The 17,590-nt window shown below is 33.8% G+C and overlaps 2 protein-coding genes across 10 annotated transcripts; both read left to right on the top strand.

The window, feature by feature from the left end:
- Positions 1-4,507: 4,507 nt before the first annotated feature.
- LOC121757055 (ubiquinol oxidase 2, mitochondrial-like) lies at positions 4,508-6,909 on the top strand. Its single transcript, XM_042152529.1, has 3 exons — positions 4,508-4,937; positions 5,490-5,978; positions 6,646-6,909. The coding sequence occupies exons 1-3, from the start codon at positions 4,557-4,559 to the stop codon at positions 6,703-6,705; spliced, it is 930 nt and encodes a 309-aa protein (XP_042008463.1). The 5' UTR covers positions 4,508-4,556; the 3' UTR covers positions 6,706-6,909.
- A 5,668-nt stretch (positions 6,910-12,577) lies between these two features.
- Positions 12,578-17,184, top strand: LOC121758947 (protein GET4-like). 9 transcript variants are annotated; one of them, XM_042154399.1, is made up of 12 exons: positions 12,581-12,757; positions 13,179-13,278; positions 13,476-13,556; positions 13,739-13,787; positions 14,423-14,504; positions 14,742-15,573; positions 15,781-15,864; positions 16,109-16,155; positions 16,374-16,502; positions 16,589-16,673; positions 16,773-16,856; positions 16,955-17,184. In XM_042154399.1, exons 6-12 carry the CDS (start codon positions 15,535-15,537, stop codon positions 16,970-16,972), a joined length of 486 nt encoding a protein of 161 aa, XP_042010333.1. In that variant the 5' UTR covers positions 12,581-12,757; positions 13,179-13,278; positions 13,476-13,556; positions 13,739-13,787; positions 14,423-14,504; positions 14,742-15,534; the 3' UTR covers positions 16,973-17,184. The 9 variants fall into 9 exon arrangements, with proteins under 9 accessions (XP_042010336.1, XP_042010337.1, XP_042010330.1 ...); XM_042154402.1 differs by having other exon boundaries at positions 12,578-13,556; positions 14,742-14,867; positions 15,483-15,573; XM_042154396.1 differs by having other exon boundaries at positions 12,580-13,556; positions 14,742-15,035; positions 15,483-15,573.
- Positions 17,185-17,590: the final 406 nt, after the last annotated feature.

Below are 17,590 nucleotides of genomic sequence, written 5' to 3'. Positions count from 1 at the left end.
CTTCTGCCGGATGTGCCAGCCTGAGGTGCCACTGATGTATATCAGATTTGGTGGACACATTAGCTTCACCAATAATGGCAGTAGCCTGCAAGTAGTACAGACTTCCACCTCTTCGAGCCACCATCTTGACATCATGCCCTTTAGAGATTTTCATGATTCCATTTTCAGATATAAAGGAATATCCCTTCTTCTCTAGAGTTCCGAGTGAGATGAGATTCCTCTTCACCTCTGGTATATATCTCACCTCAGTGAGAATCCTTGTCTCTCCATCAGCCAGCTTCAATTTGACATTACCAATTCCTTTGATATTACAAGAGTTGTTGTTGCCTAGCAAGACTGATCCGCGGCATTGGACAAGATCATAGAACCATTCAATATGTGGGCAGATATGAAAAGAACAGCCGGAGTCCATGATCCAAGACCCCTCTTCAATCTTGTCCACCACATTCATCACCTCTGAGTTTTCTTCACCATCACTGCTTATCAAGTTTGAGTGAGGCTTAAATCCAGATGCCAGCTTCTTCTTCCAGCCATGACAATCCTTCTTCAAATGCCCCGGCTTCTTGCACCAGTAGCAACTTCTTGTTTCTTTCACACCAGAGACATTCGGCTTGAACTCATCAACCTTTTTCTTGAATTTTCCCTTGCTCCACTTCTTGATATTAAGAGATTCTGGTTGATGATCTTGGGCTCTGTGACTTCCTTTCTGCAGCTCCTTTGCCATAAGAGCCGAATGGACCTCACTATAGGTAACCGCCTTGTCCCTTCCATACGAATTGCATCCCTCAACTGATCATATGAGTTGGGGAGTGCATTGAGAACCAAGATCGTCTTATCCTCGTCAGAGATCTTTACATCCACAGCCTCAAGATTTTCCACACTCTTGCAAAAATCTTCTAGTTGCTCCATGATGGATTTATCCTCAGAGAAAGCATACGAGTACAACCTTCTGTTCATATAAAGACGGTTGGCGAGCGATTTCGCCAAATAGACACCATCCAACCTCTTCAATATTCCAGATGCAGTCTCCCCATCCTGGACTTCGCGCAGAACCTTATCACCAAGGCACAATATCACCGCGCTATGCCCCTTGAGCTGCATCTCCTCCATCTTCGCGCGAGTCTTCTCATCAGGCGCAGGAGCCTTTCCTTTCTCATCAGATTCAACAGGTGCAAGAACCGCAGCCAGACCCTGCTGCACCAACATCGCCTTCATTTTCATCTTCCATAGGCCGTAGTCATTCTTCCCATTCAATTTCTCCACATCCAATCCAGCTGCCATTTCAGAGATGTTGATCGATCACTTTGCCGGTTCCCACAGACGGCGCCAATTGTTGAAATCGTATAGCCAAGCGATCGAAAGAATAAGCAAGCAAGAACAAGAATAGGAACTAGGATTTTAACTTGAAGATGGAAATTGTAAACTAAAACCTTTTTTAGAGAGAATCAAGAAGTGATTATGAGCTCATGTTATCTCACAACCGTAAACAACAAACTACTTATACTAGCTATGAGTGATCTTTACTTCACTCTTCAATCGGTTACAACAAAACAAGAAACAACTCAAGAAATCACAACGGCTAGTAGTCGTTACTAACTAACGAACTTTCAAAACCTCCTTTCTTGATTTTCTGCGATGGAGTCCAAGATTAACTCCATGCATATGCATGCTTCGTCGTCCACCACTTATAACAGATAAGTTTGTCACTTTGTCTCCCTTATTCAAGAGTCGACGAACTTGACAAACTTAGATGTATCAGCTTGTTTTCTAGGTTACCCTGGGTTATAATGGTAAACCAAAATCAAAGGTGAGGTCACTATAATCACTTCACTAAGTAAGTGTCTTGACTTTCCTTATTTAATAAAAACACCGCATCAGTTATCAATGATTTAAGAATTTGAAAATATAAAATATTATAATATTATAGATAATAAATATGTTAAATATATATAATTATTAACGGTATATACCGCAAAATTACGGTATATATCATAATTTTGCGGTATATACCGTAATTGCGGTATAATGCGGTATAGCGCTGTATATACAAAATTCATACCTTTACCGTATCAATGCAAAAATACGAGAAATGAAATTTACGATGAATACAAATGATGTTCAAATGAAAAATATGTTTACAAATTTGTTGGAATGCATTAAACTAAAAATGATTCCTTTTAAAAATAGACCATTCAATATTTTGTAAATAATACTACAAATACATATTAATTTTCTGATTGTAATGCAAAATTTTAAATAATACTACAAATATTTAAATAATTTATTTTTAGATAATATACAAGATTTAATAATACCACAAAGAGTTTTGGTCCTTAAAAAATCACAAAAGAAGTACATAAACATTCAAAATTCACAAGTTTGGTCTTCAAATCAAACTAAATTGATAAATACACCCCTCAAGGGCTAAAGGGTAGAATATTAAAAATCGGGACTGAATTTGGAATTTATGGAACTTTTTGACTGAAAATATAATTTTGTAAATGTTGGGTACTAAAAAGGTGCAAACCTCATTTTCTGGGTACTAGTTTTGTAGTTAACTCTTAATTATAAAACTAACATATACAAGTAAGACTCATGTAATTTTTTTTAACTCTCTTTTCTTCAAATTTTGTTAGAGTGAACTACACTAATAGTCTCTGATCTTGTCGAAAAATGCACCAATGGTCCCTAAAATTTTTTATATCATTTTTGGTACGATAAGACTAAAGTAACCCTAGGCACCACTAATGTGAATATTTAAAGTTTTGGGGCATTTTGGACCTTTCTACTCTCCTTTAAAAAAATTTCATTTTTTCTTCCATCACCATTTTCTTTTGTAAACTCAATTATACTTTCATTTAAATAATATTTGATGCTTTATGATTTCAAAATTTTAAATATGAAACCATATGTTTTAATTATGCTTTATTTATTTTTAAAATTAAATATTATTTTTTATACAGATTCATCTATATATTGGTGAAGAAAATATTATATTTAATAGTAATATTTTTAAATATAAATATTAAAGTGAATTATAGAAAATTCTTTGTGCGATTTATTTTTTCTTAAAAATTTTACTAATTTTTTTAAAATTTGAGAAGAAAAAATATTATAGTGAATTATAGTAATTTTTTCTTTAAAAAATGTTACTTAAATATTTAAATTTTACTTTAGTGAAAAATAAATATTTTAATTACGTTACTTAAAATATAGTATAGTGAAGAATATTTTTTAAATATAATAATTAAAATTTAAGTGAATTATATCTAACATAAATTAAAGCAAACTCTTGCAAGGAACATTTTTTTACTAAAAATATTAAACTGAACTATAGTAATTTTTTCATTATAAAGCTTAATCTATACATTATTCAAGTAATTATTTAAAAAATTCAAGTGAATTAATTCAAAAGAAAATATTTTTGTTGTAAAAGGTGCTTTTATGTATGTCCAAAATAATTGCATGATTGAAGAGGTGCAAAAAATGTAATTTCCAGATACCGAAAATGCCCTACATGGCATTTAGGAGATTTTTCAAATGCAGAGGGGTATAAAAGACCAAAATGTACCAAAAATGTAATTTTTAGGCATCATTGGTGCATTTTTCGATAAGATCAGGGACTAGTAGTGTAGTTCACTCAATTTTTTAAAACCCGCTCCGAATTAAATCCAGACAATGTTTGATGGACGGATGGAGGAAAATACGAGTGCACAGAAAATTCACTCCCAATATACACTTTGTACATGCTTTCACTCTTGCAAAAGTGATGCTTTCACAAATATATTATGTGTGGATATGGATACTATTCACATACTATTATTCTACATACCCGAGGTTTACCAAAAATACAACCTCGCATAATTGATGCATACTTTCGTCGTCATCCAAAACGATATTGATAATAAAGTTGAAAATTCAAAATTCATGATGTGCTAAATTTCCTTGTCAATCAAGTAATGTCCAGATATTATTGCAAGAATTCCCGGCTGCGCCTATTTGCGACCGTTTATTATTCAAACTAGTCATGCTTCAACTTGAAAGAAAGTTCATTTATTTCTGTCAATCATTTTCTATTATCATTAATAATCTATATTATGATTAGTAACTACTATCAAACAAAACAAATGACTCGTTCATTACGTTATTTATTATTACCAAAAAATAAAAAATACACTCGCAAAATAATGTTTGTTAACTTACCAATCGATTGCTTTTTAATTAATTAGTACGTTCTTGAAACAACTAAAAAAGAAACTGAAAATTTTATTTTTGAAAAGGTGGCATGTCCATGTGCCTAACTAAAAAAAGCAACAGTGACTAATGTGAAACTGAAAATGTAAAATTACAAGAGAAATCGTGTCAAATTTGGGTCACAGGCATAATAAAAATATCTAAGCAAAATATCAAGATAACATAACAAAAAATAGAAGTAGTTATTTCTAAGCACCTTCCTACAAATAGAAATCCGCACTATATAAGCATCGCTCCAAATTTCAATCATCAATCAAACAAGACCAAACTTCATAGTATCTCATTTGCCTTCAATTTCTACAATGAGCCGTCGCGCTGCAATGCAAGTCTCAAGGCTATTCAATAGCACTTCCACAATTTCACAAGGCTCTACATTCCTAAAGTCTACCCCGATGCTCGGGAACAGGCATCGGAGTAGCATGGCTTCGCAAGACAAGGCTAAATCAGGAGCCGATGGTAAGGATGATCGAGGCATCGTTAGCAGCTATTGGGGCGTGACTCCTCCCAAAGTACGCAAGGACGATGGGTCGCCATGGCCGTGGAACAGTTTCCGGCCGTGGGAGACGTACACGGCGGACACGAGTATCGATGTAAAGAAGCACCATGAGGCTAAGACTCTCATGGACAAGATTGCTTATGGAACGGTCCAAGCTCTCAAATACCCAACCCACTTATTTTTTCAGGTAATTTTTTTTTTCTCAATCTACTTTTATTTTAAGATACTCTCTCCGTTTCCTAATAATAGAAATTCTTTTCAATCTCGTTTCCTAAAAATAGAAACTCTTCATTTTAAGAAATGATCCACTATCCACCGACATTAACCCACTACTTTTTTCTACTATTTTCTCTTACCTTGTCAATTTTGCATTAAAACTCATAAAGTTCATACTTTTAGGAATACGAGGGAGTATATAGTTAATTCCATATGACTCCGATCTATGAACGCTCCTCACTAATTATCTAATACTGTAAAAAGTTTAGAACTAATACTATAAGAATGAGGGCTGAGAAATGGTGAGAAATGGGTTAGGGTTAGGTCAGGTCAACCAGATATAACCCAACAACAAATGATCGGAGTACTCTTATTTGATCAACCGGATAAGAACTCAGCAAACCAATCAACTCCGTGCTTGTTTGTGTCTGATTTTCTCGAAAAATTCCAGCCATATCGATGGTAACCGATGTCGTACACTATAACAACCAAAACTTAAGATTACACTAATAAAATTTGACAGAGGCGGCACATTTGCCACGCGATGCTGCTGGAGACGGTGGCGGCGGTGCCGGGGATGGTGGGCGGGATGATGCTGCACCTGAAATCGCTGCGACGGTTCGAGCAAAGCGGGGGATGGATCAAGGCGCTGCTGGAAGAGGCGGAAAACGAGCGGATGCATCTGATGACATTCCTGGAAGTATCGCAGCCGAAATGGTCGGAGCGAGCCCTTGTTATCGCGGTGCAGGGCGTCTTCTTCAACGCCTACTTCGCCGCCTATCTGATTTCGCCCAAATTAGCGCATCGTATCGTCGGATACCTAGAGGAGGAGGCCGTCAATTCCTACACCGAATTCCTCCAAGATTTGGAGAAGGGGTTGGTCGAGAATCAGCCCGCGCCGGCTATCGCCATTGATTACTGGCGGCTTCCCGCGGATTCGACGCTCAAGCACGTCGTCACCGTTATTAGAGCTGATGAGGCGCATCACCGTGATCTCAACCACTATGCATCGGTACTACCTTTTTTTCCCGATCTTTCTTTCAATCCATTTTGCCTTTATCCTAGTATTTCCCAATTTCACTTCTTTTTCATTATTTTATCTTTAAATTTACTATTTCAAATTATGTCAATTTAATCAGATTTCAGATTTGTTCTCTCTAAAATGATATTAGCACATTTTAGGTCTCTAAATCGGAAATAATTTAAACATGTCTATGAAAAAATATAATATGAATCATTTTGCTATTTTAGATTGTCACGATTTATACAACTATTTATTTAATTTCATTTTTATTATACTAACCTTTTACTCACAATCCATTATAAAACTAATAGGAGTATTATAAATGAGTCTCACATTTAACTAACTTTCTTCTTTACTTTTTTTTATAAAATCAAACAAATTTTTAAAATAAATGGTGGATAGAGATGGTATAATTTTAGATCTTTAGAGATGAGGGGTGAAAACGGAAAGATGTTTATGCCCACTTAGCATTGAGGCGTAGAAAAGGGAAATAAAGACTTCAAATGATATTTTATATTTTAGTATAGTTTTCTCGAATTTAGAAATTTAAAGGTGCAAACACTATCGCCCAAAGACCAATTTTGAAGTTTACTTTTTTTTTTATTAATTTCTTTGTGTCTTTAGTAATGACATTATTTTTGGATTTTTATTGCAGGACATACAATGCCAAGGACATGAACTGAAGGAATATCCAGCTCCGTTGGGATACCACTGAAAGCCTATTCAACTAAATTAATCGATTATTAGTAATTTATAACTTGATTTTATTGTTTGTTTGTGAGATTTGCTTAGAGTAAAGTGAATCACTGCGCTTGTAAGTATTGAGATTTGTTGAATTAAAGATTAGCACTTGTGAAAACGTGTTGTAAACAGAGCTAAAAAATAATCAAAATTGTTAGTAGTATTATTTTACATATAACTAGTGTCTAACTCGTACTATCAAATTTCGACTACTATAAAATTTCGACTAGAAAATTATGTCTCTAAAGACACGAACCTTAAATCGTTCATATTTTTACATGGATGTCAATCGCCCTAAAATTATTGTTGGTATGAATGCTTGAAATAATTAATGATTTAAATAGTCAATATACATATATAGTATTGTAGTTTAGATGTATACGTAATTTCAGATGTCGATGATTTCATTCTTGGACTTAATCATGATGAAATTCGTTTAATAAGACAATAGTGTGCAATAAAGAAAAAAAAAATCGTGTTAAAAGAATGTTTAATTCTCGCATAATTTCAAAGTTGGGTTAAAGTTCCTATATAGGCGAAATTGCCTTTTTATGTTATTCTTGTTATTGAAAATGTTTGCACATATTTGATCATCTTTAAATATAGATTATCTGTAGAGTTTGATTAGAGTCAATAATCGTACAAAATTAATTCAAAAGTAGCCGAATAAAATAAATATACCCAAACTATTCACCTATTTGGTAATTAAAGCTGGTTTTGAAAGTAGATTAGGGAGATGAAATCTTAGGTGCTGTATCGTCAACCACCATGCATCACTTCTCAAAGAAAAAATAATCTAGCGATAAATGTTTTTATATTAAAAAGGCAACAACCAATTCCTTCACGAAATTGTCATTGCAGATCACCTTCTCACGACAATCGACATATATAATTGTAACGATTCACGACTACCTGCATAAAATGATAGTATTATTAATTGTCTAAATTGTGACTTGATCGTATTAGATATGCGTAAAGTTATACTACTATTTAATCTAGAGGGGACAGCCTCTTGATTTTTTAAGAAAGGAAAATTGAAAAAAGAAAAAACCATAAATTTTAAGTCATATTCTAGTCAATCCTGTGATTTTTAAAAATATCTAATTATGTAGTATATTATAATTTTATCATTTTTTTTAATTGACCTATTGATTTAGAATATTTTAGCTTCTAAGTCATACATAAATTTTCTTCAAATCTAAATCAATGGGACAATTGATAAAAAATGCCAAAATTAAAATATAACTAACCTTTTTTAAATAATAAATTTAACTAGAATTTAATCAAATTTCTTGTTTTAGCAATTTGCCATTTTAAAAATGTTCAATTATTTTTGACGTAATAAGAGAAAATTTGGAACCACACAAACACTAGTCTGATTAATCATGGTTACATTTATGACCTACTTTGATGGCAGTACTCGAATGAAATGATTACTTACTCAATAATTTCAATAATGAAATTGCTCTACGATTAATTAATTGGGATCAGATTAACAACTATTTCAGGAGATTCAGAAAAGTAACAGACTAACAGCATACCATCCATTTTTTGGGGTTTACACTACCAAATAAGTAAATCATTTAACTACTACTACAATTTAAAAAAATTGAAAATTAAATATACTAATGATTTCTTTGTTTCGTTTCATCAAACTATACCAACAATATTGTTATTATTCAAGTCAATGAAACAGATCCAACATATATACACACAAACTCAGCCAGTTTGATCAAGGCCGGAGGCTATAGCAGATGAGGGCAACGACGGCGAGGAGCAGCGCCCCCGACTGGCGGCCCTCCTCGGAGAGAATCCACTGCAACAACATAAATGAGAGGATCAAGAGGCACCCCCATCCGAGGTCCTCGCCATTGCACTTGAAGGCGGGCAAATAGGAGCTGGCGAGGTAGACGACGAGGATGAGCATGAGGGGCCCGAGGAGCATGGTGGTGACCGTGTAGGCGGTGAGGATGAGGGCGAGGGGGAGCACCACGGTGTGGGTGGCCGAGTAGAGGGCGAGGACGAGGAGGAAAGGGATCATCACAATGCACATGAACACCGCGTGCTCTGCGTCTGAGGCGAGAGGGAGGTGGAGGTCGAGGGCAAGGAGGGGGAAGGACGCGCCGCGGAGGAGGAGGCCTAGTAACACCACTAGGGCCAGGGGTATGAGAGGGGATGGCCCCTTTGCCATGTAGAGAGACAAGGGGTTGGTGTTATTGGATATGCATGGATTAATTAGTAAGTGTGTTTGGATTACTAATTTATACTTATATAGTATATTAGTAGTATATTAATGGTGATTTAATTTTATAAAATAAAGTGATTAGTTTAGGGGGGGCTTGATTCTAGTTGTTGTTTTGGTGAACCAATTTGATAGGTTGGTGTCACTACTTAGTTCACATTACTTGTAGGAGTACAATATATGGGGGGAGAGAGAAGAACACAGTATAATTAGTGCATCGGTTGAGTTTATTTCAACTATAAATGTTTTTCACTATGCAACTGAAAATGTGAGAATCTAAGCGATATTGCTCACTCATTGTATATACAAAATCAAGTAAAAGAACCCCACAAATTCATATTGAATTTTGGGCCCATTTCATAACCCGTTTATAAAATTGAGTGAAGTGCGCCATTAGTCTCTAACCTGGTTTTTGCACTACGAATCCCTAACAAAAAAAAATATCAAATAATCCTAAAGTTTTATAAAATCACGAATAATTTTTTAGCTTTTTTGGACAAAAATGCCCAAATCACTTGAATGACATTTTTGGCCGTCGCTGACATATGAGTTATGTCACATTTTTGTCAACAACTTCTTATATTATTTCATAATAAATTCTGGTACTTATAAGTGGTTAAAGTTTTGTCATTATTTGCACAGAAAAAAAACTTATTATATCCTCTATTTCTAGCTAGTGGTACAATATACTTCCTCCGTCCGCGAATAGGAGTCCCGTTTTTCCATTTTAGTCCGTCCACGAATAGGAGTCCCGGTTCACTTTTACCATAAATGGTAATAGGGTCCCACCTTCCACTAACTCATTTCACTCACATTTCATTTATAACTAATATATACAAATGAGACCCCTATTCCACTAACTTTTTTCCACCCATTTTTCTTAGCATTTCTTAACTCAAGAAATGAGACTTCTAATGGTGGACAGAGAGAATATTGTATTAGTTATATCATGCATTGAGAAACAACAAAAAATGATGGAAAAGTAGAGTTATTTATGCAATAACATCTGAATCAATAGTACACAGAATAAAAAATATTTCACATTTAATTAAATGATACAATAATTATTTTCTTAATACACTGACATTTAAAATATTACTTCATTATATATCATCGAACTAATTTTTTAATCTAAACCTAACTTTCAGACGATTATTATGATAGATGTTTTATTAAGAAGTTTAATTTAGCCTTTTGTTCGAAACCAACACACATGATGTTGATGACTTTGAATTGAATTTATTGAGTTCATATCCTTCTTTTTATTACTTAGGTTCATATAAATCAGGTTTAATCGTGTAATATGAAGATTCGTATCGTTATTGTGTTGTGTTAATTCGAATTATATTGTGTTATTAACAAGTCATTCTCGCGTGGGTCGTGTTTGGGTTTGAAGATAGTAGACCGAGTTCATGTTCGAGTTGAAAGTTTCCATAACAAGTCAGGTTCAGATTATACTTTATTGGATTAGGTCGTTATCAAGTCAACGCTTACGATCTATCAGCTCGATCAATATTTATAGCTCTTTTTTTTGCATTTACACTTCAAAAAAAATTGAAAAATAGTAATACAATTATTTAAAGATAACGTGATCAATATAGGGTATTAAAACGAAACGCGCCATGTAATATAAGGATGGGGGAGTATGATTTTGGACCCAAATAGTAGTAAAATAGTTTTAATTAGATTATACTTTAGGTATCGCATAACATACTCGATTTAAAAGTAGGTTCCGTTTCGGATTAGAGGTTCACGTTTTGGGGTGAACAAAACTTCCGACAAAACTAAATCGAACACATCACTTCATTCGATTTTCAATTCTTGATTAGATTCAATAAATTTCAAGCGTAAATTCAAAAACTCGATGTTCGGTAATTTTTGTCCAAACAGATCAAAGAGATCGCACCAGTATGGAGTAAAATTTAATGATTAATTTTGTTGGTAAAGTTTCTTTGAAAAAGAAAAAGAAAAGTCAACAGTTTTAATAACATCAACTTATAAGTTACTCCCTCCATTTTATGTTGATAGAGTCATTTTTTTATTTTGAAAAGTTCCAAACATAATTGAATCATTACGATTTTTTGGCAAAATTAATCATTTCTCATACTTTATTATCTCTTTATCTCTCTTACTTTATTCTCTTATATTTTATTAATTATCCGTTTAACACATTATTCTTAAATTCGGTACCAAACAGAAATATCTCAATTAATTAAGAAACGCAGGAAGTATAAGATTTTTTCGAAGAAAGCCAAAAGACTATAAGAATAAGACCAGTTAGTGGATGGAGGTTTTCTAATGTTTGCTTTCATATTTACCATTTCTTGAAAGCCCAAGCTATGGGCATGTGTTAATCTAATGATGTATTCCCTTTGTCCATAGCTAAAAGACATTTCTTTTTTTACACTAGATTTAAAAAATGAGATTTTATTAGTAAAGTGAAAAGTGAATAAAGTAAAATGTTATACATATAGTAGAGAGAATGTCAAAAAAGAAAATGACTCACTTATTTTGAGATGTCCCAAAAAAAATATGAAAATGACCAAAAATTAGTTTGAGTTTACTTTTAACATAATCTATAAAACTTCTCTTTATTTAATAAAAATACATAGTGTATCTCAATGCCTTGTTCGAATTACCTTCAAACAACAAAACAACAATTAACATTGCATAAGCATGATCTTCTTCCTCTTGGGAATTTATGCAGATTAACATGGTAAGAACATATATAGAAATGAAATGAATGTACACAACTCTTCACTACACAATCCTTCAATATGACTCTTGAATGATGCATTGCATAGAACCTTCCATGTAAGATTCTTCCTTGCTACAAGACTCATCATCATTTCCCCCTTCAAAAGCCAACTTGACATCAACTGCGGAAATCGACTCTGAAGTTCATCAACAATCTCCCACGTTGCATCTTCTACATTTACATATTCATGGGTCGAACAACTTTATTTTCTATTTTAAATTATTAATTATGGAATCTATTTAAATTATTTTTTTAATTTAATTAAAATATGAGATTCATTAAACTAAAATATTCACAAACAAATTAATATTCAAATTAAATTTATATTAAATCATAAATATAAACATTATTCAAATTAAATGCACATGACAATAAAAATATATACAAGCTATTAGAAAAAGAGTCTCCCAAAAGAAAAAAAATACAATAAAATAGATCAAAACTATAAAAATAAAAAATATGAAATTAGGTTGTCAATTAACAATTTTTTTGTTTTAAACATAAATAAATAAAAATAAATTATATATATTTTTATAATTAAATCTATTTATAAATATATACGACGAAGCCCACTCACCCGAGGTGAGTGGGCTTCACGGAAGAACCAGGAACAGTCACGTTAGGAGAAGAGGAGGGACAGCCCGCGACCCCTCCCCCTTTTGTGACGCCCGCCGCTAGGGAGTGCTTGCACGTATCCCTGCCATCTCGTCACACCGAGACGGGGCTGAACATGTGTGTTAGAGATGCTCTAAACCTCTATTTCACTTGTCGACATCCCATTTCAAACCCCACTATTATTTTTTCATAACATTTTTTAACTTTCAATTTTATACTTTCTATGCTAGTACTATATGGTTTCAAAATTATTTATTACTAGAATTTATTGGTTTAATGTTCTAATTATTTTTTTCTAACTAAAAGATGACAAAAGGTAGCAGAATTTCAATCCTTCGTTGTCCCGTCTTGTTCGCCGTTTCAGCACTGCGCCTTCTATTCCTCCAATTCGAATCCCTAGCTCCAAATCAGGTAATTACTACTACCTGATTCTGTCTGTTCTCTTCTTTCCATAGAGAATCAAGGAAATTCTTCTTTGCGGAGAATAATCGTGTGTAGTTATGTCGTAAATGCTTCCAAATTTCGATATATGCATCATTGCAGGTTGCTAGTTCTTGGTGTTTGTAAAGTGAGCTACGGAAAATTTTGATTTTCGCATTTTCTTTTAAGTATCTTTTGCCAATTGATTCCAATGTACATTAAGATCTTCTCGTCCAATCAGCACTAACGCTGGGAATGACTGAGATTGGTAGAGGATGAGAGGTGTAAAATTTTTCCTTCGTTGTTAATTTGAATGAAGTTTTTACTGTTCCTACTTCTGAATTGATATCAGATTGATTATCTATGGTTCGCGCGTTCCGTATATGTTAATCACAATTTTGCAATGCCTCAGGGCTTACTTCGAAGTAAACAGAATTGTTCCTTTCCTTTCCTCTACTCTATTTTTTTTTCTGGAAAAGTTCTTAGAAGAGCATGTCACGTGAAAGGGCCAGGTTTGTCTCACTTGCACCAGCTGAAGAGGTGTGCCTCTCAAAATTACTCCTCCTATCTGATTATCTTTATATCAACAAAAGAGTAGTGCTTATGCAACCTGTAATGTGATGTGCATCTGAATTATCTTGTAAATGTCTTATTACTTTGCTTTGTTCCATTCTTTCCGGCTGTTATATTTCGTAGCTCTCAATTGCAGACAATTGAGAAGATTAAGAAAGTTGCAGAGGAAGGAAAACTTCTATGGCGCTCAGCAAATGTATAGGTCTTTTGGTTCTAGGTATGATAGTTACATTTCTACTGGGAAAATAAATAATATGGTTTCCAACAGATGTGGTGATGTTCGGGAACTTAGGGGGATATTCTTATGTTTGTGACTTATAATTATAGCCAAGTCTTGCCAATGTCAAGACACTTTTTCCCCTGATAAAACTTAATCTTATTTCTTTTAATTGACTGCAGGTATGCTTCAGCCTACAGGTACTAGAAGCCTTGGATATTTTTCACACAGGTGCTTGCTTACAATTAGCAAATGGACATGTCCGACTTATGTTTTTTGTGATATTATTCTCATATTCTGTAGCATTTAGCTGAGGGTACCCATTTAATACATTATATCCACTGATTTCTTTCTAGTGTTGCAATATGCGTCTGTGTCAAGCCCTTGTAAAATCCCCTCAAAGAAAATTTATTTATAAAAATGGTTTTAAGTTTTAACACAAGATACTACAAATGGGTGTTTACTTTTGAGGATTAGCATATATACTCTATACATAAATATAGTATAGACTAGTAACTAATCCAATGTCCATAAGGATATATTGGAACTTATTTTTGTCATTTGAGCTTATTTTTGATTGATTAATATCCATTGAAATGGTAAGATTGGATGAATCCTATTAACGAGGATAAAAATACTCAATCGTGAAAAGTAAATCCCCCTAAGTGATAATAATTTATGCTGAAAACTATTCAGTAGCATAAGAAACTTCCAGATGTTAAGTTAAATTTTATTAAGCTTCGAGACCTCAAGCTCCATGCCTTCTTTATTTTTCAAAAGAGAAATGAAATGATATAATCTTCCTACATTACCTCAAGCTGGAAGTTGGAACTCTTGATGAACTATACAGTATACACTCAATTCAGGTTACATGCGGTGCTGAGCTTGCCGTCTGTTTTGTGGAACATCTTGTTAAAGGAAACATCCCTTATGGAGATGACACTCTTGGTCAGTTCCATCTTTTTGGTTTCTTATTTTTTCCATCACCAATGCTTTTTACTACTTATCCAATGACTGTTGGAGATCTATCCTGATGTTCCCTTCTCTACTTTGATGAATTAGATGACTTACTCCCCTTTGTGTTTGGTATATAGTTCTTATCAGATTAAGTGATAAACATTTGTGATTCTTCTGTTCTTTTTTTGGCTTTATCTTACATTACATAGAATCTAAGAGTTTGTGCAGATCGTATCAGGAAAATTTACAAGAAGTTTCCACGAATATCCGTACCACAAAATTTGGATCTGGGAGATGATGTTGATATGCAGCACTTGCTGAAGCTCTAGGAGCTGCAAAAAACACGTGCTGAGGGTTGTTCAGCATTCTTAAGAGCAGCTGCTATCAAGCGAGATTTAAATTCTTTTCCATTTTCCATCACTTGAATTAGTCTTTAAAAACAATAGAGGAAATTTGCCGAGTTTCTAGAAGCAACAGACGATAAGTTTGAACACTAGTTGACAAAGGGGTCAAGCTGTGTAGGTAATCTGTATTTGAATTTGGAGTGAATTTTATTCTATGTATTTATTAACAGTATCAGTAACGACTGTCATGAATGGTGGGTTTCTAAGCTGTCAATTTTAAAGTTGTATTACAGCCTGCAAGGACAGATGTGTTGCCATTGAACAATATTTAAATGTTATGGAGGAAGTTTTTCCTATTCCTCCAACACCAGATGATAAAAAATTGTAAATTTGCCTCTCTATGCATCCTATAAAGGGGTTCTTAGTTCTTAGGTCTCCTTAAGAACTGATGAACTGAACTGTAATTGGTTGTTTATGCTAAGCCATTGTTATGGCTTGGAACAACAAATTTGTGGTTATGCTTTGGTTGTATCAAGGCATATAATATCAAGATTTCTGGTGTTTTTTGCTTATTATATTTGTCCTTGATCAGGATGTCCTGATAAATTTATTATCTTCTGAACAGGTGGTCTACAGAATTTGGAGGGCAGAGGAACGGATCTCCTGAAATTCATGACATGCTATCTGATTACCTATATACTGAATCTCCTGAGTTGGTAACTCTTATTTCAATATTTATGCTATTAGAGAATAAAACAGTACTGACCATTTTCTTAAGCCCCCCCCCCCCCCCCCCCCCCCGGTCTCTTCCTACTTTGTAATGATTTTTTATGGTACATGATTGATTACTGATAATATTAGACTGGAAGCAAATACTTCCTGGGAACTGTATGAATTATGTAAAATATTGTTATTTGATGCAGGATATGTCCAGAGTGACGTATCATTTTGTTCGAGGGAGGAACCCGAAGAAGTTTGCTTCAACTCTAGTCAATTTCATGGGCAAGGTCTATCAATCTTGTTCTGAATTTTGACCTCTCTTGCCTTTTTAATAAAATTCACAAATTTTATTTACTTTGTGAGTTACAACAGGAGTCAATGGAGCATAGGCACTATGAGATGAAAGTACAACTTGTTTCTGTTTTATATGTTACAGATTTTGTTGTCACAAAATTTTATATAATATGAAGTGTTACGATCAGATTATCTATATCTCTTGTTACTTATTTATCTGAAAACTTCTGAATGTAGTGTTATCCAGGTGAAGACGATCTTGCTGTTGCACGTGCAGTTCTTATGTAAGTATGCTTCGAATGAAAATATAAATTTATAGTTGTTAAACAATTGCTATTAGTAGTTGTATTTGTTGAAATTCTTTTTTGAAGAAATATCTGATGTGCATATTCGCCTATAATTTATATAACTGATGACCTTGTAGAATCTAGTTATCAATTCTCCCATTGAGGTTCACGGTACTTCTAATTTGTGTACATTAACTGATCGCCTTTTCTTTTAGGCACTTAGCTCAAGGTAATCTCAGAGATGCTATCGTCCTTATGGATGAGATTAAGAAACAAGTGCAATCTCAAGGAGTCAATTTACCTCGGTCCGACCTAATGCAGTTCACCAATTTTCTTCTAGAAACGTAAGCTGGATTGATCTGTCTCTCATTCTTGTGTGAGTATGACCAAACTGATAAAGCTATGCCTTCTTTCTAAATTTGCAATGCAGGTTGCAGAGAGATGCTTTGCCTCTTTTCAGTATGTTGCTTGATCGTTACAGGCAAAGTATAAATAGGGAACGTCTCTTTAACGAAGTATGGTATTTCCAGTCGCAGTAATTTAACTATCCATATATCCTCGTAAATTTGTCCTAATGGGTAATCATACTTTTTGCTGTTGACATAACGTATCAGTTGCTTGATGAAATTGCGGAGAAGTTTTATGGAGTACGACGTAGAAATTCCATGCCAGGAGGAATGTTTGGGAAAATTTTCAAGGTAATACCAATTCTTATCACTGTTCCCATTGATCTGCATTGGATGATATATTCTTGTTTCTCGACTTTATGTATTTATAACTTTGCTATTATTTGCAGATGATGGCAGGAAAATAGTAACTTATGGTAGAAATTGGTGTAAGTCAATATCATTCTAAAGTCTAATTTTGATATGATATTTTTTCTCGTTATTGTTATAGTGTTCGTTCGGTTTGAAATATTATATCTCGTGATTGAATAGGTATTATGTTGGGTTCACGAGATTGGATCTCACAACTTAATCTTAGATGGATAATCATATGATAATAAGTCATAACAACTTAACAATACATAGTGTACTTTTTTTATGGGCAAGGAAGATCAAACATGTTTATTAGTCCAAAAACCGGTTTGCTGTTTTTTTAATTATAAATGAATAGAAATTTAAAGGCTGGGTTATGGTGGATTCGAATCCAATTCTTTTAGCCTCATACATCAATCACTTTATCACTATACCAACACGCATTTGATGTTTTTTTTTATTGTTAACCTTGTCTGCTTCATATCCGCAAATTATGCCCAAGTTTGTAAAGTGAATATCTTTTCAGCGTAAGCATGAATGAAGTCGTTCAAGCATCAAATAAATGTAAAATTTTACTTGGAGTTGATTTAGGGTGTGGGTTCTTTGGTTGTAAATTTATGACATACGAAGATAAGTGAAGAAAGATGATATTTTGATTACTTTTTCGTACCTAA

This window comes from Salvia splendens, chromosome 12 (genome assembly GCF_004379255.2).
Source record: "Salvia splendens isolate huo1 chromosome 12, SspV2, whole genome shotgun sequence".
Taxonomy (NCBI): Eukaryota; Viridiplantae; Streptophyta; class Magnoliopsida; order Lamiales; family Lamiaceae; genus Salvia; species Salvia splendens.
Note: the sequence above shows the minus strand (reverse complement) of the source record. Positions and strands in the feature narration are given on the sequence as shown.